Source organism: Oncorhynchus clarkii, chromosome 10 (assembly GCF_045791955.1).
Source record: "Oncorhynchus clarkii lewisi isolate Uvic-CL-2024 chromosome 10, UVic_Ocla_1.0, whole genome shotgun sequence".
Lineage (NCBI taxonomy): Eukaryota > Metazoa > Chordata > Actinopteri > Salmoniformes > Salmonidae > Oncorhynchus > Oncorhynchus clarkii.
The window spans coordinates 19,952,287-19,977,663 of NC_092156.1; the positions used below are offsets into that span (position 1 = coordinate 19,952,287).

General features: G+C 42.8%; 1 protein-coding gene across 2 annotated transcripts; it reads right to left on the minus strand.

The window, feature by feature from the left end:
- Positions 1-698: 698 nt before the first annotated feature.
- LOC139418121 (glycerophosphodiester phosphodiesterase domain-containing protein 5-like) lies at positions 699-23,442 on the minus strand. 2 transcript variants are annotated; one of them, XM_071167328.1, is made up of 15 exons: positions 23,204-23,442; positions 22,126-22,229; positions 17,431-17,524; positions 15,222-15,281; positions 14,751-14,849; positions 14,566-14,659; positions 11,809-11,954; positions 11,444-11,526; positions 4,237-4,387; positions 3,639-3,863; positions 2,997-3,154; positions 2,735-2,882; positions 2,187-2,269; positions 1,928-2,007; positions 699-891 (listed from the first exon to the last, which is right to left on the minus strand). In XM_071167328.1, the coding sequence occupies exons 1-15, from the start codon at positions 23,369-23,371 to the stop codon at positions 815-817; spliced, it is 1,770 nt and encodes a 589-aa protein (XP_071023429.1). In that variant the 5' UTR covers positions 23,372-23,442; the 3' UTR covers positions 699-814. The 2 variants fall into 2 exon arrangements, with proteins under 2 accessions (XP_071023429.1, XP_071023428.1); XM_071167327.1 differs by having other exon boundaries at positions 2,735-3,154.
- Between the last annotated feature and the right edge of the window lie 1,935 nt (positions 23,443-25,377).

The following is a 25,377-nucleotide window of genomic DNA, read 5'->3' on the forward strand; positions in this document are numbered from 1 at the left end:
AACCCAGGTCTGGACATATTCACACATCATATCGACCACACACTAACAAAATGGTCAAGCATTTGTGGTACACGTAACTCAACACTGCAGTGGCTGCTGAAATGGAAAGGAACCTATGGACAATGGAGGGTAATACATGTTGAGAATATCTACAGCGGACGGTCACTTTTCTTGTTATATTAATTCAGTGAGTAAGTAATCCATCTCAAAGGACCTGGTTAAACAGTGTAGTAATCTCTTCCCACCACCAGATGGTGTCTGTAGTATGAACTATGAGTTGGTTGGTCCTTGAGGTTGTCTGGGCTGTTCTTCAGTCACATTTGACTTAAATTAATTAAGGCAGGGCTGCCCAACCCTCTTCCTGGAGATCTACTGTCCTTTATGTTTTCAGTCAAACCCACTTTAGCATATCTGATTCAGCTAGTTAAGGTCTTGTTGAGCAGCTAATTAGTAGAATCAGGTGTGTTAAATTAGGGTTGAACTTAAAACCCAACCTCCAGGAAGAGAGTTGGGCAGCCCGGTCTTAAGGATTAATAACTATCCAATGAAATCCCTTCTGCACGTGACACATCAGCTCCGATAGGCCTCACTCACATCATTTAACTATTTCTAATTCTCTTTGGTTCTCATTCTCTCACACAAATCTACAGGGGGTTGCCAGGTTGTGCTCTCGGTTTCCGGTAGGGTCCTGGGTTTCCAGGTTGGGTCGATTCTGGTGAATTACCCGTTTGGGGTCCGGGAAGTTGCAAGTTGAAAAGGAGAGTGAGGAGTGGTTTGCTTCAACTGAGCCTCACAGAGGTTGGTTGATTGGATATCAGTGCTCTGAGACGGTTGCCAAGTTAGTCTCAGCGGGCTCTCCCAGGATGTTGACACTGGAGACGGACCACACATCTGTCAGGGGGTGAGGTCAGGGTTTAGAGGTTGACAAAGGTCATTGATATATATGATATACACTACCGTTCAAAAGTTTGGGGTCACTTAAAATGACCTTGTTTTCGGCATATTTCTTATGGAATATCTACATAGGCGTACAGAGGCTCATTATCAGCAACCATCACTCCTGTGTTCCAATGGCACGTTGTGTTAGCTAATCCAAGTTTATCATTTTAAAAGGCTAATTAATCATTAGAAAAACCTTTTGCAATGTTAGCACAGCTGAAAACTGTTGTGGTGATGAAAGAAGCAAAAAAACTAGCCTTCTTTAAACTAGTTGAGTATCTAGAGAATCAGCATTTGTGTGTTCGATTACAGGCTCAAATGGCCAGAAACAACGTACTTTCTTCTGAAACCCATCAGTCTATTCTTGTTCTCAGAAATTAAGGCTATTCAATGTGAGAAATTGCCAAGAAACTGAAGATCTCGTACAACGCTGTGTACAATGCCCTTCCCAGAACAGCGCAAACTGTCTCTAACCAGAATAGAAAGAGGAGTGGTAGGCCCCGGTGCACAACTGAGCAAGTGGACAAGTACATTAGAGTCTAGTTTTGAGATACAGACGCCTCACAAGTCCTCAACTGGCAGCTTCATTAAATAGTACCCGGAAAACACCAGTCTAAGCGTCAACAGTGAAGAGGCAACTCTGGGATGCTGGCCTTCTTGGCAGAATTCCCCTGTCCAGTGTCTGTTCTTTTGTTAATCTTTTATTGTTATTGGCCAGTCTGAGATATGGCTTTTTCTTTGCAACTCTGCCAACTTTGCCTCTTCACTGTTGACGTTGAGACTTGTGTTTTGCGGGTACTATTTAATGAATCTGCCAATTGAGGACTTGTGAGTCGTCCGTTTCTCAAACTAGACACTCTAATGTACTTGTCCTCTTGCTCAGTCTCTGTTTTAAGCCTATATAGGGTATGTGCGTGTGTGTATCATGTTATCAAAGCTGGCCATGGGAAAGAAACAGGGTGACTCCTAGAGACAACTTCTAACTCACCTGTCCTGAACTTGATGTAGGTGCCATGTTCTAGTGTGGGTTTGCTGCCCGAACAGAAAGCCAGGCTTTGTTCTCGCCACCTGTCATCAACACAGTTACAGTCATCACCACAGGAAGTGACATCACCATTCAATACAAAACAGACTGACGTTCATCCGAAGCTTCAATTTGACACATAATCAATCTACGTTTTGTACGTAGACATAAAAATACACCTTACGTCGACCTTCGCACTCTGCATTCTAGTGGGCTCACTCACCAGTGGAAGATGAAGATGATGATGATGATGGTGATGGACACCACGTCGGTGAGGACCCACATCAGATTGTACTCATCTGGAGTCTGAAAGAGAAAGACAGACAACCATTGTGTCTAGGAGTAATTCCTTTCACCAATCCAATCAATTTCAGTAAGGCTGCATTTGGGCTCGGTGTCACAATAAATCGTTTATTTCTCCCAAAGCGTGCACTTGTTCACTTCCCTTCATAGATTTAAAATAAAATGACTGGGAAAATAAATACCAGTATGGTGGAAACTCCCTGTAGCTCATGCTTACATCAAGCCAATGCTTTTACATTTGTGGAGAGTAGAGAACAAGTGCAATACTTCCAGAGGAAGGAAAGATTATTGGGATGCAGTACTATTGGTCCTAGGTTGTTGTTCTCACCATAAGGAAGAGGGGTCTGGTGAGGTTATTCTCACCATAAGGAAGAGGGGTCTGGTGAGGTTATTCTCACCATAAGGAAGAGGGGTCTGGCGAGGTTATTCTCACCATAAGGAAGAGGGGTCTGGTGAGGTTGTTCTCACCATAAGGAAGAGGGGTCTACTGAGGTTGTTGAGGAGCTGTAGAGCATTGGTGGTGACAGACTGAGCCCCAGTGCACCAGGCCAGAGAGTAGAGCCACGACTGGCTGATCACATACAGGTTGGTGCTGATGTTGGCTGCTGCATACTCACTGAGGGAGGAATACAACCCACACACACAATTGACACACCTACAGCCAGTTAATATGTGCACACATACACACACTATTTCATGCAAAGACACACACACTACCACACACACACACATTATCATCTCTGTGGACATGGAGCTATAGTGCAGGTTGAGTTGGACAATGTGATTCTGCTGGAGCTCCTCAACTGGAGCCCGGGACGCTGAGGTATGCTGGAGGTCAGGGTCCAGCTGCTGGACCAGGCTCCGCAGGTCTGAGGGCAGCCACAACACCTGACACACACACACCATTAACTCTAAACACTAACCTCAGCATTACAACATTTTGTATTTACAATGTAATCAAAATATCCCATAAACAGCTTCATTCCCAAGTCAAAAAAAGGAACCTATGACATATAGATAGATAATCCCAGCTTCCCCTCCCACAAACCTAACCTTAACCATTAGTAGAGAAAATGTAAAACTGACCCAAGATCAGTTTCTAGGGTCAGCTTCACCCTACTCCTATTTATAAGATGAAGATGGACACCACGTCAGTGAGCACACACATCAGGATGGCAGGTAGCCTAGCAGTTAAGAGCTTAAGAGTGTTGGGCCAGTAACCAAAAGGCCGCTGGTTCAAATCCCCAAGCTGACTAGTTGAAAAACCTGCCGATGTGCCATTGAGCAAGGCATTTAACCCTAATTGCTCCTCTAAATTGCCTTGGATAAGAGTGTCTGCTAAATCATTAAAATGTTATAACATCTCCCTCACTTGGTGTGAGTGGATGGAAGACTCATTCTGGATGACCTCCAGGGTGCGTGTGATCCAGGTGTCCCTGTAGGGGTGTCCCTTAGGGGGCCGGTAGAGGTCAAAGATAACCTGTTTGCCTCTCTGCGAAGCCAGCTCCAGAAAGTCCCTGAAGGTGCAAACAGACTGGTTCTGCGCCTGCACCCGGTCCTCGGTACTCAGAGACCAAGCCGTGCTGAACGGATCACGCTGCAGAACCACCAGGGGCAGAGAGACAGTCAGTATACGGAATGCTTTGGCAGAATGGTAAATCATATTGACAATGTTATATCACATTGTATTCCATAAAGCAGGGAGTTGTGCAATTGATAACCTCCCATCGATAGTACGTTGATGTATTGTCAAAATGTCAATAACTTCCCTATCCGTCATCTTATTATGTTGTCCTAGCTACTGTCATTGGACACAAACATGCCCTGGTTTCCCATCATACCATGTCCATGAAGCTAAATGATCATGATCTTTATTAAAAAATCTGTTCAAGACCAGGCGTAATTTCCGTGTCTCTATAGCACCCCCTGAGTTTTCCTGAGGTGCGGTGCGGTGGCAGTTGGTGACTCACATGGAGGAACCAGGCCCCGGCGTTGAGGGTCTCCAGCTCCCCCCAGGTGAACATGGCCGCAGGGGCGTCCGTCCGGTTGGGGAACACCTCCTGCACGTTGGTGGTCCTCCTCAGGGTGTGGTCGTGCATCAGGAAGGGCACCCCGTCATAGCTATGGCAACGAGAGAAGGCTTTGACAGTTACAGAGTTGACAGTTAAGGAGTTGGCGGTTAAGGAATTGAAGGTTAAGGAGTTGACGGAAGTGCATTAAGATGACTGTAAAACTCAAAGAGAGCCAGGTACTTCATTTATTTATTTATTCATTCAGGTATGTATGTCAAAGTCCAATAAAAATACAAATGCCCAGGACTAGCATGGGAAAGAACCCAATGACAATGTTTTACTTATGATACGAGCTCACTAGCTATGTTGGATTTACCTTCCATAGCAAGCTTGTTTCATAATACCCACGACTGGTAAGGTAGACTAAATGTTGGGACATGCTTAGGTACACTAGATCAGGGTTCCCCAACTGGCAGCCCCATGGGCTGTGATTTTATTTGTCCCCCAAGTTTTCTGAGCAATATAAATTCAGCAAAAAAAAGATAAGTCCCTTTTTCAGGGCACGGTCTTTCAAAGATAATTCGTAAACAAATCCAAATCACTTCACAGATCTTCATTGTAAAGGGTTTAAACACGGTTTCACATGCTTGTTCAATGAACCATGAACAATTAATGGAACGGTCATTAAGACAGCTTACAGACGGTAGGCAATTAAGGTCAGTTATGAAATCTTAGGACACTAAAGAGGCCTTTCTACTAACTCTGAAAAACACCAAAAGAAAGATGCCCAGGGTCCCTGCTCATCTGCGTGAATGTGCCTTAGGCATGCTGCAAGGAGGCATGAGGACTGCATATGTGGCCAGGGCAATAAATTGCAATGTCCGAACTGTGAGATGCCTAAGACAGCGCTACAGGGAGACAGGACGGACAGCTGATCATCCTTGCAAAGGCAGACCACGTGTAACAACACCTGCACAGGATCGGTACATCCGAACATCACACCTGCGGGACAGGTACAGGAGGGCAACAACAACTGCCCGAGTTACACCAGGAACGCACAATCCCTCCATCAGTGCTCAGACTGTCCGAAATAGGCTGAGAGAGGCTGGACTGGGGGTTTGTAGGCCTGTTTGTAGGCAGGTCCTCACCATACATCACCGGCAACAACGTCGCCTATGGGCACAAACCCACCATCGCTGGACTAGACAGTACTGGCAAAAAGTGCTCTTCACTGACGAGTCGCGGTTTTGTCTCACCAGGGATGATGGTCAGATTTGTGTTTATCGTTGAAGGAATGAGCTTTACACCGAGGCCTGTACTCTGGAGCAGGATCAATTTAGAGATGGAGGGGCAGTCATGGTCTGGGGCGGTGTGTTACAGCATGATCGGACTGAGCTTGTTGTCATTGCAGGCCATCTCAACGCTGTGCGTTACATGGAAGACATCCTCCTCCCTCATGTGGTACCCTTCCTGTAGGCTCATCCTGACATGACCCTCCAGCATCACAATGCCACCAGCCATACTGCTCGTTCTGTGCGTGTTTCCTGCAAGACAGGAATGTCAGTGTTCTGCCATTGCCAGCGAAGAGCCCGGATCTCAATCCCATTGAGCACATCTGGGACCTGTTGGATCGGAGGGTGAGGGCTAGGGCCATTCCCCCCCAGAAATGTCCGGGAACTTGCAGGTGCCTTGGTGGAGAGTGGGGTTGCATCTCACAGCAAGAACTGGCAAATCTGGTGCAGTCCATGAGGAGGGGATGCACTGCAGTACTTATTAATGCAGCTGGTGGCTACACCAGACTGTTACTTTTGATTTTGACCCCCACCCCCCTTTGTTCAGGGACACATTCTTCCATTTCTGTTAGTCACATGTCTGTGGAACTTGTTGTATCTTATGTTCATACAAGTATTTACACATGTTAAGTTTGATTAAAAATAAGACCAGTTGATATTGAGAGGACGTTTCTTTTTTTGTTGAGATTATATACTGTGACCCCTTGACTTTTCCCACAATTTGTTACGTTACAGCCTTATTCTAAAATGGATTAAATAAATAAAAAATCCCTCAGCAATCTACACACAATACCCCATAATGACAAAGCAAAAACAGCAGGTTTTTAGAACTGTTAGCAAATGTATAAAAAAAAATAAAAAAATACCTTATTTATATACGTATCAGACCCTTAGCTATTACACTCGCAATTGAGATCAGATCAAATCAAATGTATTTATATAGCCCTTCGTACATCAGCTGATATCTCAAAGTGCTGTACAGAAACCCAGCCTAAAACCCCAAACAGCAAGCAATGCAGGTGTAGAAGCACGGTGGCTAGGAAAAACTCCCTAGAAAGGCCAAAACCTAGGAAGAAACCTAGAGAGGAACCAGGCTATGTGGGGTGGCCAGTCCTCTTCTGGCTGTGCCGGGTGGAGATTATAACAGAACATGGCTAAGATGTTCAAATGTTCATAAATGACCAGCATGGTCCAATAATAATAAGGCAGAACAGTTGAAACTGGAGCAGCAGCACGGCCAGGAGGCCGCATCCTGTTTCCATTGATCATCCTTGAGATGTTTCTACAACTTGATTGGAGTCCACCTGTGGTAAATTAAATTGATTGGACATGATTTGGAAAGGCACACACCTGTCTATATAAGGTCCCATAATTGACAATGCATGTCAGAGCAAAATCCAAGCCATGAGGTCGAAGGAATTGTTCGTAGCGCTCTGAGACAGGATTGTGTCGAGGCACAGATCTGGGGAAGGGTACAACATTTCTGCAGCATTGAAGGTCCCCAAGAACACAGTGGCCTTCATTCTTAAATGGAAGTCGTTTGGAACCACCAAGATTCTTCCTAGAGTACTGCACTGCATCTCAGTGCAAGAGGTGTCACTACAGTCCCAGGTTCGAATCTAGGCTATATCACATCAGGACATGATTTGGAGTCCCATAGGGCTGCGCACAATTGGCCCAGCGACGTATTGGTTTGGCCAGGGTAGGCTGTCATTGTAAATAAGAATTTGTTCTTAACTGACTTGCCTAGTTAAATAAAGGTTCCATTTACATTTTTAAAAGTCTCCGAATGTCCAGCCAGAACACAGACTTGAACCCGATCTAACAGCTTTGGAGAGACCTGAAAATAGCTGCGCAGCAAAGGTCCCCATCCAACCTGACAGAGCTTGAGAGGATCTGTAGAGAAGAATGGGAGAAACTCCACAAATACAGGTGTGGCAAGCTTGTAGCGTCACACCCAAGAAAACGCGATGCAGTAATCACTGCCAAAGGTGCTTCAACAAAGTACTGAGTAAAGGGTTGGACGTCAGTCTCAACGTCAACATCACCAGTCTCAACGTCAACAGTGAAGAGGCGACTCCGGGATGCTGGCCTTCTAGGCAGAGTTCCTCTGTCCAGTGTGTGTTCTTTTGCTCATCTTAATATTTTATTTTTATTGACCAGTCTGAGATATGTATTATTCTTTGCAACTCTGCCTAGAAGGCCAGCATCCCGGAGTCACCACTTCACTGTTGACGTTGAGACTGGTGTTTTGCGGGTACTATTTAATGAAGCTGCCAGTTGAGGACTTGTGAGGCATCTGTTTCTCAAACTAGACACTAATGTACTTGTCCTCTTGCTCTCCTCTTTCTATTCTGGTTAGGACCAGTTTGCGCTGTTCTGCGAAGGGAGTAGTATACAACATTGTACGAGATCTTCAGTTTCTTTGCAATTTCTCGCATGGAATAATGTTAATTTCTCAGAACAAGTACTTTGTTTCTGGCCATTTTGAGCTTGTAATCGAACCCACAAATGCTTATGCTCCAGATATTCAATTAGTCTCAACAAGGCCAGCTTTATTGCTTCTTTAATCAGAACAACAGTTTTCAACTGTGCTAACATACAGTTGAAGTCGGAAGTTTACATACACTTAGGTTGGAGTCATTATAACTCGTTTTTCAACCACTTCACAAATTTTTTGATAACAAACTATCGTTTTTGCAAGTCGGTTAGGACATGTACTTTGTGCATGACAAGTAATTTTTCCAACAATTGTTTACAGACAGATTATTTCACTGTATCACAATTCCAGTGGGTCAGAAGTTAACATACATTAAGATGACTGTCCCTTTAAACAGCTTGGAAACAAAATCCAGAAAATTATGTCATGGCTTTAGAAGATTCTGATAGGCTAATTGACATCATTTGAGTCAATTGGAGGTGTACCTGTGGATGTATTTCAAGGCCTACCTTCAAACTCAGTGCCTCTTTGCTTGACATCAAGGGAAAATCAAAAGAAATCAGCCAAGACCTCAAAAACAAATGTGTAGACCTCCACAAGTCTGGTTCATCGTTGGGCAAATTTCTAAATCCCTGAAGGTACCACGTTCATCTGTACAAACAATAGTACGCATGTATAAACACCATGGGACCACACAGCCGTCATACCACAGGAAGGAGACGCGTTCGGTCTCCTAGAGATGAATGTACTTTAGTGCGAAAAGTGCAAATCAATCCTAGAACAACAACAACAAAGGACCAGATGCTTCCTCCAGATGCTGCCCACAAATATAACATTTGTGGGCAGAACTGAAAAAGCGTGTGCGAGCAAGGATGCCCACAAACCTGACTCAGTTACACCAGCTCTGTCAGGAAGAACGGGACAAAATTCACCCAACTTATTGTGTGGAGCTTGTGGAAGGCTACCTGAAACGTTTGACCCAAGTTAAACAATTTAAAAAGGCAATGCTACCAAATACTAATTGAGTGTATGTAAACTTCTGACCCACTGGGAAAGTGATGAAAGAAATAAAAGCTGAAATAAATAATTCTCTCCTATTATTCTGAAATTTCACATTCTTAAAATAAAATGGTGACCCTAACTGACCTAAGACAGGTAATCTTTACAAGGATTAAATGTCAGGAATTGTGAAAAACTGAATTTAAATGTATTTGGCGAAGGTGTATGTAAACTTTCGACTTCAACTGTAATTGCAAAAGGGTTTTCTAATGATCAATTAGCCTTTTAAAATGATCAACTTGGATTCGCTAACACAACGTGCCATTGGAACACAGGAGTGATGGTTGCTGATAATGGGCCTCTGTACGCCTTTGTAGATATTCCATTAAAAATCTGCCTTTTCCAGCTACAATAGTCATTTACAACATTAACAACGTCTACACTGTGTGTCTGATCAATTTGATGTTATTGTAATGGACAAAAAAAATAGTATTTTCTTTCAAAAACAAGGAAATTTCTAAGTGACCACAAACTTTTGAACACATAAACACACTGAGTGAACAAAACATTAAGAACACCTGCTCTTTCCATGACAGACTGACCAGGTGAATCCAGGTGAAAGCTATGACCCCTTATTGATGTCACTTGTTAAATCCACTTCAGTCAGTGTAAATGAAGGTGAGGAGACCGGTTAAATAAGGATTTTTAAGCCTTGAGACATGGATTCTGTACTGTATGTGTGCCATTCAGTGAGTGAAGATTTAAGTGTCTTTGAATGGGGTATGGTACTAGGTGCCAGGCGCACCGGTATGTGTCAAGAACTGCAGCGCTGCGGGTTTTTCACGCTCAACAGTTTCCCGTGTTTATCAACAATGGTCCACCACCCAAAGGACATCCAGCCAACTTAACACAAGCGTGGGAAGTATTGGAGTCAACATGGGCCAGCATCCCTGTGGAAAGCTTTCGACGCCTTGTAGACCCTGACAAATTGAGGCTGTTCTGTGGGCAAAAGGCAACTCAATATTAGGAAAGTGTTCTTTATGTTTTGTACACTTATTCTTTAGATGTAAATACTGTAAAACCACCAGCAACTCGGCTCCAAGTGATTTTAATTTAGGAAATCTGATCCAAAGTATTGCCATGCATAATAGAATATATGTGACTGTACACAAATGTAAGCAAGGTTTGAAATGGTTGTTTTATTCAAATATTATATCTGTTTGAGCTTCTTGTGGTCAATTTATGTAATTACAGCTGCTTCAGAAAGTATTCACACCTCTCGACTTTTTCCACATTTTGTTGTGTTACAAAGTGGGATTCAAATGTATTTAAAATGGTCCGTTTTTTGTCAATGATCTACAGAAAATACTCTAATGTCAAAGTAGAAGAAACATTCTAACATTTATAAAAAATGTATGAAAAATAAAACAATATTATATATTGATTACATAAGTATTCAACCCCATTGATCATTGCTAGACAGACATTTTTAGGTCTTGCCATAGATTTTCAAGCCAATTTAAGTCAAAACTGTCTTCGTGGTAAGCAACTTCAGTGTATATTTGGCCTTGTGTTTTACATTTTTGTCCTACTGAAAGGTGAATGTCTCCCAGTGTCTGTTGGAAAAGCAGAATGTACCAAGATTTCCTCTAGGACTTTGCCTGTGCTTATCCCTATTCCTTTTATTTTCATCCAAAAAGACTCCCTAGCCCTTGCCAATGACAAGCATACCCATAACATGATGCAGCCACCACCATGCTTGAAAATATGAAGAGTGGATTTTCACTCACATCAGGGATGTGTTCTGTTGGATTTGCCCCAAACATAACGCTTTGTATTCAGGACATAAAGAGAATTTCTTTACATTTTTTTTACAGTTTTACTTTAGTGCCTTATTACAAACCGGATGCATATTTTAGAATATTTGTATTATGTATGTACATTATGTACATTATGTACATGTATTATGTACTTCCACCTTTTCACTCTATCATTTAGGTTAGTATTGTGGAGTAACTACAAAATGTTGTTCATCCATCCTCAGTTCTCTCCTATCACAACCATTAAACTAACTGTTTTAAAGTCGCAATTGGCCTCATGGTGATTCATTGTTGCATACAGAGTGAGTCCATTCAACTTATAATGTGACTCGTTAAGCACATTTTTACTCCTGAACTTATTTAAGCTTGCCATTACAAAAGGGTTGAATACTTATTGACTCAAGACATTTATGCTTTTCATTTTTAATTAATAGGTAAACATGTCTAACATAATTCCACTTTGACATTATGGGGTATTGTGTGTAGGCTAGTGACAACTATCCACTCAAGAAAAAAACTAACCGGCCTGCGGCTGAATGTAGTTGATTATCCCCGAACTAGATGGAAACGGAGCATTAAGGTGTGAGGAGGGTGGACAACCACCACTGACTGACCTTATGGTGACGTCAGTCTCTAGACCTTGCCCTCCAGCCTCCACCGCCTTCTCGAAGGACATGAGAGTGTTCTCTGGCGCAAGCTGGGGTATAACACACATACAAATGATTTGAACATATGGTTACCCTAAACAGAGGTACTACTGACACAGATAATAAATACCAGGCACAAACATCAGTTCAGCTAATAACATAGCCCAAAAGTTTTGACTTATACTGACAACGGTAATAAATGATCAAACTACCAGACTTCCTCTACTACTACATCACGTGTTGTTTACAGGGTTAGCCTTAGTAGTATGGCCTTGCTCAAGTGAAAATCGGCACATTTTTCACCTCGTCGCTTGGATTTTCAAACTACCCACCATGGGTGCCCCTCTGTGCCCGATGAGGGATGGGGCAAGGCCCAGAGTGCCCTCCTCTTTAAGACAGGGCGAGTACATGCCCAGGGGCACCAGGTAGAGGGCACACAGCACCGCCAGGTACAGCCCCATGATGAGCGCCTGCCCAACTAGAACACACAGACACACTGTTTACAAAGGGATACAGTTATTAATTTGTGGTTGATATGTGGAATCTGATGGGAATTTCCTCAAGACTAAAGAAAGAATAAAAATGATAAGTAAAACAAATAATTATATTTAAACAGAACAAAACATGAATATCTACAGATGTATTCTTTATTATATGCAGACATCACTGTTGAGATAGAAAACCTCCCTAAAGTTTCACACATCAGAGATGTTCACTGTTGAAATAAAAAAACCTCTGAAGTTTCCTTCCTTGCCCTAGTTTTGAATCAAATCAAATGTATTTGTCACATACACATGGTTAGCGGATGTTAATGCTTGTGCTTCTAGTTCCAACCATGCAGTAATATCTAACAAGTAATATAACCTAACAATTTCACAACAACTACCTTAAGTGTAAAGGAATTAATACAAATATGTACATAAAAATATATGAATGAGTGATGCCCGAACGGCATAGGCAAGATGCAGTAGATGGTATAGAGTACAGTATATACATTTGAGATGATTAATGTAGGGTATAAAAAAACATTATATTAAGTGGCATTGTTTAAAATGGCTAGTGATACATCAAGATGCGGTTGATGGGATAGCGTACAGTATATACATATGAGATGAGTAATGTAGGGTATGTAAGCATTATATAAAGTGGCTAGTGATAAATTGATTACATCAATTCTTCCATTATTAAAGTGGCTAGAGTTGAGTCAGTATGTTGGCAGCAGCCACTCAATGTTAGTGATGGCTGTTTAACAGTCTGATGGTCTTGAGATAGAAGCTGTTTTTCAGTCTCTCGGTCGCAGCTTTGATGCACCTGTACTAACCTCGCCTTCTGGATGATAGCGGGGTGAACAGGCAGTGGCTCGGGTGGTTGTTGTCCTTGATGATCTTTTTGGCCTTCCTGTGAAATCAGGTGGTGTAGGTGTCCTGGAGGGCAGGTAGTTTGCACCCGATGATGTGTTGTGCAGACCTCACAAACCTCTGGAGAGCCTTACAGTTATGGGCTGCGCAGTTGCCGTACCAGGCGGTGATACAGCCCGACAGGATGCTCTCGATTGTGCATCTGTAAAAGTTTGTGAGTGTTTTTGGTGGTGACGAGCCAAATTTCTTCAGCCTCCTGAGGTTGAAGAGGCGCTGCTGCAACTTCCTCACCACGCTGTCTGTGTGGGTGGACCATTTCAGTTTGTCCGTGATGTATACGCCGAGGAACTTAAAACTTTCCACCCTCTCCACTACTGTCCCGTCAATGTCGTTAGAGGGTTGCTCCCTCTGCTGTTTCCTGAAGTTCACAATCATCTCCTTTGTTTTGTTGACATTAAGTGTGAGGTTATTTTCCTGATACCACACTCCGAGGGCCCTCACCTCCTCCCTGTAGGCCGCCTCGTCGTTGTTGGTAATCAAGCCTACCACTGTTGTGTCATCTGCAAACTTGATGATTGAGTTGGAGGCGTGCATGGCCACCCAGTCGTAGTGAACAGGGAGTACAGGAGAGGACTGAGAACGCACCCTTGTGGGGCCCCAGTGTTGAGGATCAGCGGGGTGGAGATGTTGTTAACTACCCTCACCACCTGGAGGCGGCCCGTCAGGAAGTCCAGGACCCAGTTGTACAGGGCAGGGTCGAGACCCAGGATCTCGAGCTTAATGACGAGTTTTGAGGTTACTATGGTGTAAAATGCTGAGCTGTAATCGATGAACAGCATTCTTACATAGGTATTCCTCTTGTCCAGATGGGTTAGGGCAGTGTGCAGTGTAATGGCGTCGTCTGTGGTCCTATTAGGGCGGTAAGCAAATTGGAGTGGGTCTAGGGTGTCAGGTAGGGTGGAGGTGATAAGGTCCTTGACTAGTCTCTCAAAGCACTTCATGATGACGGAAGTGCGTGCTACAGGAGATTATTGGTAGATAATGTGGTCAGCATTTGATTGTGAGGAATTCAGGTGAACAGAAGGACTTGAGTTCCTGTATGTTATGATCACACCACGTCTCGTTAATCATAAGGCATACACACCCGCCCTTCTTCTTACCAGAGAGACGCTTGTTTCTGTTGGTGCGATGCGTGAAGAAACCAGGTGGTTGTTCCGACGCAGATAGTGTGTCTCGAGTGATCCATGTTTCCGTGAAGCAAAGAACGTTACAGTCTCTGATGTTTCTCTGGAATGCTACCCTTGCTCGGATTTCGTCTACCTTGTTTTCAAGAGACTGGACATTGGCGAGTAGTATGCTCAGGAGCGGTGCGCGATGTGCCCGTCTACGGAGCCTGACCAGAAGACCGCTCCGTCTGCCAAACAGAGGATCCGCTTCGGGAAAGTTGTATTCCTGGTCGCAATGTTGGTGAGTTGACGTTGCTCTTATATCCAATAGTTCCTCCCGACTGTATGTAATAAAACCTAAGATTTTCTGGGGTAACAATGTAAGAAATAACACATAAAAAACAAATACTGCATAGTTTCCTAGGAACGCGAAGCGAGGTGACCATCTCTGTCGGCGCCGGAAGTCAACAATCAAAGTCAGTATTTGCCTTATTCTACTCTGTAATTGGCATATTATGTATACAGCTGCTCAAACAAGCCCCACCTACTCAATCACAAGTCTCACCTTTCCTATTGATGTGGTAGAAATGCAAGGCTATTGGCCAGGAAAGGAGTGTCATCAGCAAGACTCCTCCCACGTGTAAATATGGTGCCGTCACCTATTAAGAACAAACATATTGCAGGAGGTGAAGTAAAGAGAAAATAAAGAGAGAGATATGACCATAATAGAAGAAATAAGGAAGGCCCCACCTGGAAAGAGAGGAGAAGAGTGGTCCACTCTTTGCTACATAGGTCAGACAGCACTGCTATGGCAAGAATGGAGAAGGCTAGACTCACCAGGACCCCAATCTGGCAACACATCCGGAGGAGCAGTACAGTTAGGACAACAGACAACCATTGGCACCTTACCCTTTTCACACTAATGAGCATTTCATTTTGCACTGAGCTGAGCACAATTAATTTTCACTTCATTTTTTCAGGATCTATCCATAAATCTGCAGCATTCAGCATTTCATCAGTCTTTTCTTCTACCAGGCAGTCAGCAATTTAATCTAGCTAAAGTCATTAATTTCATCTAGACATGGAAAAATGGATGGGATGATTCTAAAGCTTATAAGAGCAAAGAGGATGTCTAGGAGAGACAGGGAGGATAGGAAACACGATATAGAGAAGAAGGCAGAGGAAGTTGAAATTGGGCAGGGGAAGGCATGTGGACGTTACCTTGTGGCCCCAGTGTAGGTACAGCTTCTGTCCCTCTGACAGCAGACATACAGCCAACAGCTACAAATTAAAACACACACACACCATCAGAGAGCTAAGTGCAGTATAACCCTGGTACTGTATAGTACAGTATATCCCTGGTACAGTATATTCCTGGCACAGTAAAGCTCTGGTTCAATACAGTATATCCCTGGTACAGTACAGTATAGCTCTGGTTCAGTACAGTATATCCCTGGTACAGTACAGTATAGCCCTGGTACTGTATAGTACAGTATTTCCCTGGTACAGTATATTCCTGGTACAGTAAAGCTCTGGTTCAATACAGTATATCCCTGGTACAGTACAGTATAGCTCTGGTTCAGTACAGTACAGCTCTGGTTCAGTACAGTACATTCCTGGTACAGTACAGTATAGCTCTGGTTCAGTACAGTATATCCCTGGTACAGTACAGCTCTGGTTCAGTACAGTACATTCCTGGTACAGTACAGTATAACTCTGGTTCAGTTCAGTACATTCCTGGTACAGTACAGTATAGCTCTGGTTCAGTTCAGTACAGTGTATTCCTGGTACAGTACAGCTCTGTTTCAGTACAGTAAAGCTCTGGTTCAGTACAGTATATTCCTGGTACAGTACAGCTCTGGTTCAGTACAGTATAGCTCTGGTTCAGTACAGTATAGCCCTGGTACAGTACAGTATATGCCTAGTACAGTATAGTACAGTATATTCATGGTAGAGTACAATATAACTCTGGTTCAGTACAGTAGAGTAAAGCCCTGGTAAAGTACAGCTATGGTTCAGTAGAGTACAGTATATTCCTGGAACTAAGGACTCTGGGACTAATAACCTCCCTCTGCAACTGGATCCTGGACCGACCCCAGGATCACGGGCAGACCCCAGGTGGTAAGTGTAGGTAACAACACAATCGCCACGCTGATCCTCAACATGGAGGCCCCTCAGGTGTGCTTGCTCAGTCCCCTCCTGTACTCCCTATTCACTCATGACTGCATGGCCAGGCATGACTCAAACGCCATCATTAAGTTGGCCAATGACACAACAGTGGTAAGCATGATCAGCGACAATGATGAGACAGCCTATAGGGAGGAGGTCAGAGACCTGACCATGTGGTGCAAGGACAACAACCTCTCCATCAATGTGATCAAGACAAAGGAAATGATTGTGGACTACAGGAAAAGGAGGACCGAGCACACCCCCATTCTCATAGACGGGACTGTAGTGGAGCAGGTTGAGAGCTTCAAGTTCCTTTCCGTCCACATCACCAACAAACTAACATGGTCCAAGCACACCAAGACAGTCGTGAAGAGGGCACAACAAAACCTATTCCCCCTCAGGAGACTGAAAAGATTTGGCATGGGTCCTCAGATCCTCAAAAGGTTCTACAGCTGCACCATTGAGAGCATCCTGACTGGTTGCATCACTGCCTAGTATGGCAACTGCTCGGCCTCCGACTGCAAGGCACTGCAGAGGGTAGTGAGTACGGCCCAGTACATCACCGGGGCCAAGCTTCCTGCCATCCGGACCTCTATACCAGGCGGTGTCAGAGACAAAACAAATTGTCAAAGACTCCAGCCACCCTAGTCATAGACTGTTCTCTCTGCAATCATGGCAGGTGGTACCGGAGTGCCAAGTCCAGGTCCAAGAGGCTTCTAAACAGCTTCTATCCCCCCAAGCCATTAGACTCCTGAAAATCTAATCAAATGGCTACCCAGACTATTTGCATCGCCCCCCCCCCCTTATACACTGCTGCTACTCTCTGTTGTTATCTATGCATAGTCACTTTAATAACTCTACCTACATGTACATATTACCTTAATTACCTCGACACCGGTGCCCCCTCACATTGACTCTGTACCAGTACCGGTAGCCCTGCTATTGTTTTTTTGTTTTTTTTATCTCTTACTTTTAGGTATTTTAAGTATTTTCTTAAAACTGCATTATTGGTTAGGGGCTTGTAAGTAAGCATTTCACTGTAAGGTCTACTACACCTGTTATATTCAGCACGTGACAAATATTTTTTTGGGGATGTATAGCTCTGGGTCAATACAGTATATCCCTGGTAGAGTACAGTATAGCTCTGGTTCAGTATAGTACAGTATATTCCTGGGGGGATCCCCAGATTGATCTGTGACTGATTTATGCCTGCCCTCCAACCCCCCTTGTGGAGCCCCACAAACAAACACACACCCCTCACCAGCAGCAGAGTGATGTAGCTGAAGAAGGCGGCAGCGATGACCAGCAACACCACAGACCAGGGGAACCAGAAACCCAGGTTCCCAAAGTTAAACCTGGAGAAAGAGAGAGAAAATCGGAAGGAAGCGAGCGAGCGAGAGAGCGAGAGCAAGGATGGCGATGAGAGTGGGGATGTGTGTGTGTGGGGTACTCAGGGCTCAGTTGTCCCTCTAAACACTCTGACATCAATGCAAATGTAATCAAAAATCATCATCATTAAACACTTATCAACAGTATCATGTTTTTAAATTCACTGTTAGGCTACATTTTTTGACCTCGCTGAGATGATCAATTTGAAGAATGATGTTCAACAACAGGTTGAAACTGGAAAACATGGTCCTCGTGGATGTTGTTCCAAACAACACAATTGATGTTGTTTCAAAGCCAAATAACGAAATTGACAGCGCTTTCTAAGGTGATGATTAATTTAAAGCATTTAAGACGTTGAATGTAAATCACTTATACACATATTAGAGCTTATGCATACACCTGTACTGTGCCTTCAGAAAATATTCATACCCCTTGACTTATTCCACATTTTGTTGTCTTACAGATGTGCAAACATTTAGAAATGTTTGCACATTTATTGAAAATTAAATAAAGAAATATATAATTTACATACAGTGGGGCAAAAAAGTATTTAGTCAGCCACCAATTGTGCAAGTTCTCCCACTTAAAAAGATGAGAGAGGCCTGTAATTTTCATCATAGGTACACTTCAACTATGACAGACAAAATTAGAAGAAAAAAATCCTGAAAATCACATTGTAGGATTTTTAATGAATTTATTTGCAAATTATGGTGGAAAATAAGTATTTGGTCAATAACAAAAGTTTATCTCAATACTTTGTTATACACCCTTTGTTGGCAATGACAGAGGTCAAACGTTTTCTGTAAGTCTTCACAAGGTTTTCACACACTGTTTCTGGTACTTTGGCCCATTCCTCCACGCAGATCTCCTCTAGAGCAGTGATGTTTTGGGGCTGTTGCTGGGCAACAAAGACTTTCAACTCCCTCCAAAGATTTTCTATGGAGTTGAGATTTGGAGACTGGCTAGGCCACTCCAGGACCTTGAAATGCTTCTTACGAAGCCACCTCTTCGTTGCCCGGGCGGTGTGTTTGGGATCATGCTGAAAGACCCAGCCACGTTTCATCTCCAATGCCCTTGCTGATGGAAGGAGGTTTTCACTCAAAATCTCACGATACATGGCCCCATTCATTCTTTCCTTTACACGGATCAGTCGTCCTGGTCCCTTTGCAGAAAAACAGCCCCAAAGCATGATGTTTCCAGCCCCATGCTTCACAGTAGGTATGGTGTTCTTTGGATGCAACTCAGCATTCTTTGTCCTCCAAACAAGACGAGTTGAGTTTTTACCAAAAAGTTATATTTTGGTTTCATCTGACCATATGACACTCTCCCAATCTTCTTCTGGATCATCCAAATGCTCTCTAGCAAACTTCAGACGGGCCTGGACATGTACTGGCTTAAGCAGGGGGACACGTCTGGCACTGCAGGATTTGAGTCCCTGGCGGCATAGTGTGTTACTGATGGTAGGCTTTGTTACTTTGGTCCCAGCTCTCTGCAGGTCATTCACTTTGTAGTTGTAGCGATGAGACAAGATAGTAATTACTAACACTTGGATACCACGAAATTGGGCCACCAGCGACTCTGGGTTCGCGCCCAGGCTCTGTAATAACCGGCCACGACGGGGAGGTCCATGGGGTGACGCACAATTGGGATAGCGTCGTCCGGGTTAGGGAGGGTTTGGCCGGTAGGGACATCCTTGTCTTATTGCGCACCAGCGACTCCTGTGGCGGGCCAGGCGCAGTGCACGCTAACCAAGGTTGACAGATGCACGGTGTTTCCTCCGACACATTGGTGCGGCTGGCTTCCGGGTTGGATGCGCGCTGTGTTAAGAAGCAGTGCGACTTGGTTGGGTTGTGTATCGGAGAACGCATGACTTTCAACCTTAGTCTCTCCCGAGTCTGTACGGGAGTTGTAGCGATGAGACAAGATAGTAGCTACTAACAATTGGATACCACGAAATTGGGTAGAAAAAGGGGTAACATTCAAAAAATATATATATATTTTTTTAATTTAAAAAGATAATTGCTAGACATAATTTTCAGGTCTTGCCATAGATTTTCAAGTAGATTTAGTCAAAACTGTAACTCGGTCACTCAGGAACATTCATTGTCTTCTTGGTAAGCAACTCCGGTGTAGATTTGGCCTTGTTTTTTAGGTTATTGTCCTGCTGAAAGGTGAATTAATCTCCCAGTGTCTGGTGGAAAGCAGACAACCAGATTTTCCCCTAGGATTTTGCATGTGCTTAGCTCAATTCCATGTATTTTTATCCTAAAAAAACTCCCTAGTCCTTAACGATTACAAGCATACCCATAACATGATGCAGCCACCACTATGCTTGACAATATAGAGAGTGGTACTCAGTAATGTGTTGTATTGGATTTTCCCTAAACATAAAACTTCTTATTCAGGACAAAAAGTGAATTGTTTTGCCACATTTTTTGCAGTATTACTTTAGTGCCTTGTTGCAAACAGGATGCATATTTTGGATTTTCCTTTTCTTTTGTACAGGCTTCCTTCTTTTCACTCTGTCAATTAAGTTAGTATTGTGGAGTAGCTACGTTGTTGATCCATTTTCAGTTTTCTCCTATCAGCCATTAAACACTGTAACTGTTGTAAAGTCACCATTGGCCTCATTGTGAAATCCCTGAGCAGTTTCCTTCCTCTCTGGCTCTGGGTTCGCGCCTGTATCTTTGTAGTGACTGGGTGTATTGATACACCATCCAAAGTGTAATTCATAATTTCACCATGCTCTAAAGGATAGTCAATGTCTGCTTTTGTATTTTTACCCATCTACCAATGGGGCCCTTCTTTGCGAGGCATTGGAAAACCTCCCTCGACTTTGTGGTTGAATCTGTGTTTGAAATTCACTGCTCAAATGAGGGACCCAACAAAAAAATTGTATGTGTGGGGTACAGAGATGAGGTAGTCATTCAAAAATCATGTTAAGCACTATTATTGCACACAGAGTGAGTCATTTACTTTTTAAGCAAATTTGTACTCCTGAACTTAGGCTTGCAAATTGCCATAACAAAGGGTTTGAATACTTTTTGACTCAAGACATTTCAGCGTACATTTGTAATTAATTTATAAACATTTAAAAAAACATAATTCCACTTTTACATTATAGGGTATTGTGTGTAGGAAAGTGACAAATAATATACATGTTATCAATTTTAAATTCAGTCTGTAACACAAGTCAAGGGGTGTGAATACTTTCTGAAGGCACTGTATATGAGCACAAAAAAAAAAGATTTAAAAAATAATGATTGTGCGGTTATACAATACATAACCTAATAGCCTACCGCATATTACGCATACCAGAAAAACATAACAAAATACATAGATTTAAGATGTCTTTGGTACAGAATTGGTCTAGCCTATACTCCAAAACAACAAAAAAGATAGTAATAGCCTTTGAGTGTGGACTGTATTATTAGGCATACTGGATGGACTGTTACCTTATGCTACGCTCCAAACTGTCTTTCCTTGAGTCTGGGGGAGAATGTATTGATTGTGCAGGTTGGTTTACCGAGTTAGCCTACAATTATAGTGAATTTTGTATTTGATTTTTAATAGCCTAGTAATAGGGCCTTTTTTAAATAGTTTTATAATTAATAGCTGACAATATCTTTAGCCACAGAATATCTCCTCCTCTCTCTTCTTATTCCTTTCTCAAGCGTGCAGAGATGGGGCCTGTCAACAGTTTAATTCAATATGTTTCGTTGTTACTATCAATGTTCCTGTACAGATTTCTCTTGGTTTGAAGCACTGGGTAGCACTGGGTAGCACTGGGTAGCACTGGGTAGCTTTAGAAACATGGTTGGAGAGCCCATAACATAGAGTTTGGACGGAATATCACCTGTCGCACAGCGAGAGGCTGCATGCTCCTCAAACAGTGGTTAATGTGTGAAATGAAAGAAGTGTTCTTATTTGCCCAGACATTTCCACAATCCTGTGTGAATGCAGACTTTTGATGGTTGCCACTAAAAAGAGAAGAATCCCAGTGGCTACTGTAAGTCAATTTCTAAGCTGCTCCACTATGTTATAAAACCAGAGGAGCCTACCCAGTATAATTTAAACTAAGGGAAAGCAGCCTCTATTCACTATTCCAGTGCATACGGATGACATGTATTTTCCCCCCTGCCCCTGTTCCCTTGTTCCTGCCCATTTGATAATGCACCATTCCAAATCGAAACAAATGTTACATATTAGTAAAGACAAGATTACATTTAGAATAGTCTGATGGGTTGCTTGATGAGAGAACATTGTGTGCAGCCTGATGGAAAGAACAGGGCAAGCTTTTTAATAACTTTTTCAAATAGTCAATAGCAAGAGTTGTGGCTATACAGTAGGAGGTAATGTTGTTAATGTGATGCAGGAGAGGAGATTCTCCTGACAGGAACACCACTAAATCTCGATGACATACTCCTGCTGCTACCACTGCTGCCACAGAGTTGTGGTCTGGCCTTGCACATGTGTGTGTGTGTTTGAGTTCTTATATATTTGAATGCTTGTTCATACTTAGATTTGTGTTTACATTACATTGTGAATATGTAATAGTCAGACCTACCAGTCAAAATCATTGTAGTCATTCTGAGCTTCACTCCAGAAGTAGAGGAAGACCAGTGTGAGACAGAATGTCACGATGAGGAGTGCAAAGCTGGCACATTCCAACTGCAGGGGAGAGAGACACAATAAATCCCACATAGTGACTTCATAACAAGTGCACAACCCATATACTGTTGGCATGGAAATGTACACTAACAAGTAATTACCAGTGATGAGGATTGAACCCACAACATATTGGTGGCAAGGCAGGGATTCATGGCCAGAGCCACTACCTTCGCCAAACCTTTTTCACTTCTATTTGTGTTTTCCCCTGACACATGAGGTAAACAACTCAAGCCTGGGCTAACATTAGTCAATGGATTGTCACACAGCAAGTTGTTGTTTTGTAGCATTTAAAGGAAAACTCCACCCAGAAACTATTAGTCCATTGTTGATATAGTCCCAAAAATGTTTAGCATGTCAGCAATCAAGTTTTCAAGATATATAACTTTCAAAATACAGCCGGTATTTCTGTATTTTGAAAGTTATATATCTTGAAAAGTTGATTGCTGACATGCAAAACATTTTTGGGATTATATCAACAGTGGAACAATGAAACAAATACCAAAAGATGGGTGGAATTTTCCAATAAATGCTCTTACAAAACATAAGAGAGTGCTATTTTTTGAAAGGGCTGAATGTATGCATTTATTGCCTAGAATGCTTTCCATACAGTTGAGGGAGTGCACTTTGAACTCTGAGGAGAGGGAGCAATCTGAAGAAAAGCTCCTTACTGGCTAAACAGTGATTGTAAAACTGTGACAGTAAAAATTATGTAAGCCATGAAAGATATTGACAGAGTGAGGGAGAAAAAGAAACAGATGACTTGTGTGTGGGCACGCATGCATGTTGTGCATGTGAGTGAGAGAGAGTACAGTGTAGTAGTAGTGTGTGTGAGTATAGTCTCTGTCAGGGGTAGAAAACCATCCTGTGAAATGACCAGATATTCAACAAACAAAAACAGCTTTTCCCATCAAATAATCTCACTTGGGAACTCAATCCCCCCATCCCGTCCCTGCTTGACCCCTGACATCCCTGACCTTGCTGCAGCAGCAGTCTCCCGGCGTGGCGCGGGTCCTCTGGTAGCGTCTCCATTGACAGCCGTAGAGTCCGGCCAGGCATGAGACAAAGGGCTGGTGCTCGTAGCGCTGCAGCAGCCGACAGCGCACCACAGGCAGCTTCCCCAGGGTGGTCAGAGAGGGGGCCATGGCTCACACACACAACACCATCACGATCACACACGCGAGAGAGAGAGAGAGAGAGAGAGAGAGAGAGAGAGAGAGAGAGAGAGAGAGAGAGAGAGAGAGAGAGAGAGAGAGGGGTCTACACCAGTTGTATTCAGTGCATGTGACAAATAAAATTGGATTTGATCTTGTCAAGGGGTTTCAGATTTCACAAGGTCCCGGATTCAAGCCCCGCTCGGGCCTTCAAGCCCCGCCTTCATCACAAAAGGTAGAGATGGTGGAGAAGGACAGTGAGTAAAAATAAGTCATGTCTAACCTTAAACCTGGCTCCCAAACATTTAACAACTGCTGTAGGCCTAGATTATAAATCAATCAAATCATACTAGGTACGTGATTACAGGCTAGGTGAAGGACAAGCCCCATTCTGACAGACATCGTCATTTTCACAATGCTTCAGTTTGGGATGGTTACCGTCTCTGAATTTGGGGATTTCCCTCTGAGGGATCTACAACTCACTAACTTCTACCTTGATTGTGGGCTAGTGGGCTACTATGTGTTAGTTGACCACCATCTATTATGTTTACTGTCAAATGACAAAGAAAGAGATTAGCCATGGATTACTGGAATAGCACTGTATAACAATTTATCCAAAAACAAATCATTTTGACTGTCAAATGTTTTCTTTCACAATATCAAAATAGAAACATCTCCTTGCTTTAAAGTCAAAACATATTTTTGGAAAGTTCATATGCTGAGCTAGCCATTAAAAAAAGTATGGTCAACAGATCTAATTGAATCTGAAAAACCCTTTAACTAGAACATAATATGGAAAAATAAGACCATGGCATCCCCTAATCCGAATCATAAATGTATACATCAATGTGTTCACAGACTGTGTATTTAACACCAAGGAAACGTTTTATGATGAAATTGGTCCCAACTCCCAACTATTCACTGTGTCCCCTAAATCAGGTAGGCGCATTCCTTCATATGATGTGGGAGTGCCCTGCACTTAAAATTACTTCTGGGGCAAAGTTACAACATTCATTTCGAAGTGCATGAATTTAAATATTCAAAGCTTTGCACCTATTATTTTATCTGACAATGATAGCACCTTGAATCTCTCAATCAATCAGAGAAAAGTATTGCTGGCAGGCCTCACTGCAGCGATTTTTTGGGGGGGGTCTAAATCGTACCTCCTTCTTTCCCATTTAACCAGGGGATACAGTTACTACTAGAAGTTATAACAATAAAATTATCGACAACGAGAATGAATGTGCTAGTCAAGGAACAATTGAGACTCTGGGGATGGATGGGTGGGAGTGGGACTGATAAGCAACCTCGTTTGGTGGGTGGAATGGGAAGGAGTGAGAGGCATGCTTTCTTTGGGTAGGGTAAGTGGGGCATGGTTTCCGGGTGGGGAGGATGCAGGAGGGTGGATGGGGAATGGATTGGGGTTATTTTGTATGCATTTCTTTGCTTGGTTTTGTACCTGTAATCCCCCTCTGTAAAATGACTAAATTAAATTAAAGAAATTTCACAAAAAATAAACTATTGTTGGTATTAATTTTTTTAATGTTCTTATTAATATACATTTGAAGTATACATACAATTAGGTCGGAATCATTAAAAATTGTTTTTCAACCACTCCACAAATTTCTTGTTAACAACCTATAGTTTGGGAAAGTTGGTTAGGACATCTACTTTGTGCATGACAAGCAATATTTCCAACAATTGTTTACAGACAGATTATTTTGCTTATAACTCACTGTATCACAATTCCAGTGGGTCAGAAGTTTACATACACTAAGTTGACTGTGCCTTTAAACAGCCTGGAAAATCCCTTGGCTTTAGAAGCTTCCATGGCTTTAGAAGCTTCTGATAGGCTAATTGACATAATTTGAGTCAATTGGAGGTGTCCCTGTGGATGTATTCAAACTCAGTGCCTTCAAACTCAGTGCCTCTTTGCTTGAGATCATGGGAAAATCAAAAGAAATCAGCCAAGACCTCAGAAAAAAATGTTGTAGACC

Coding starts and splice junctions, on each gene's coding strand:
- LOC139418121 (XM_071167327.1), bottom strand. CDS start 23,371: ATGGCCCCCTCTCTGACCACCCTGGGGAAGCTGCCTGTGGTGCGCTGT. Junction 11,955..14,565: donor CTACCACATCAATAGGAAAG/GTGAGACTTGTG, acceptor TGTGTGTTCTAG/TTGGGCAGGCGCTCATCATG. Junction 3,155..3,638: donor CTTCCATCCACTCACACCAA/GTGAGGGAGATG, acceptor TGTGTGTGTCAG/GTGTTGTGGCTGCCCTCAGA.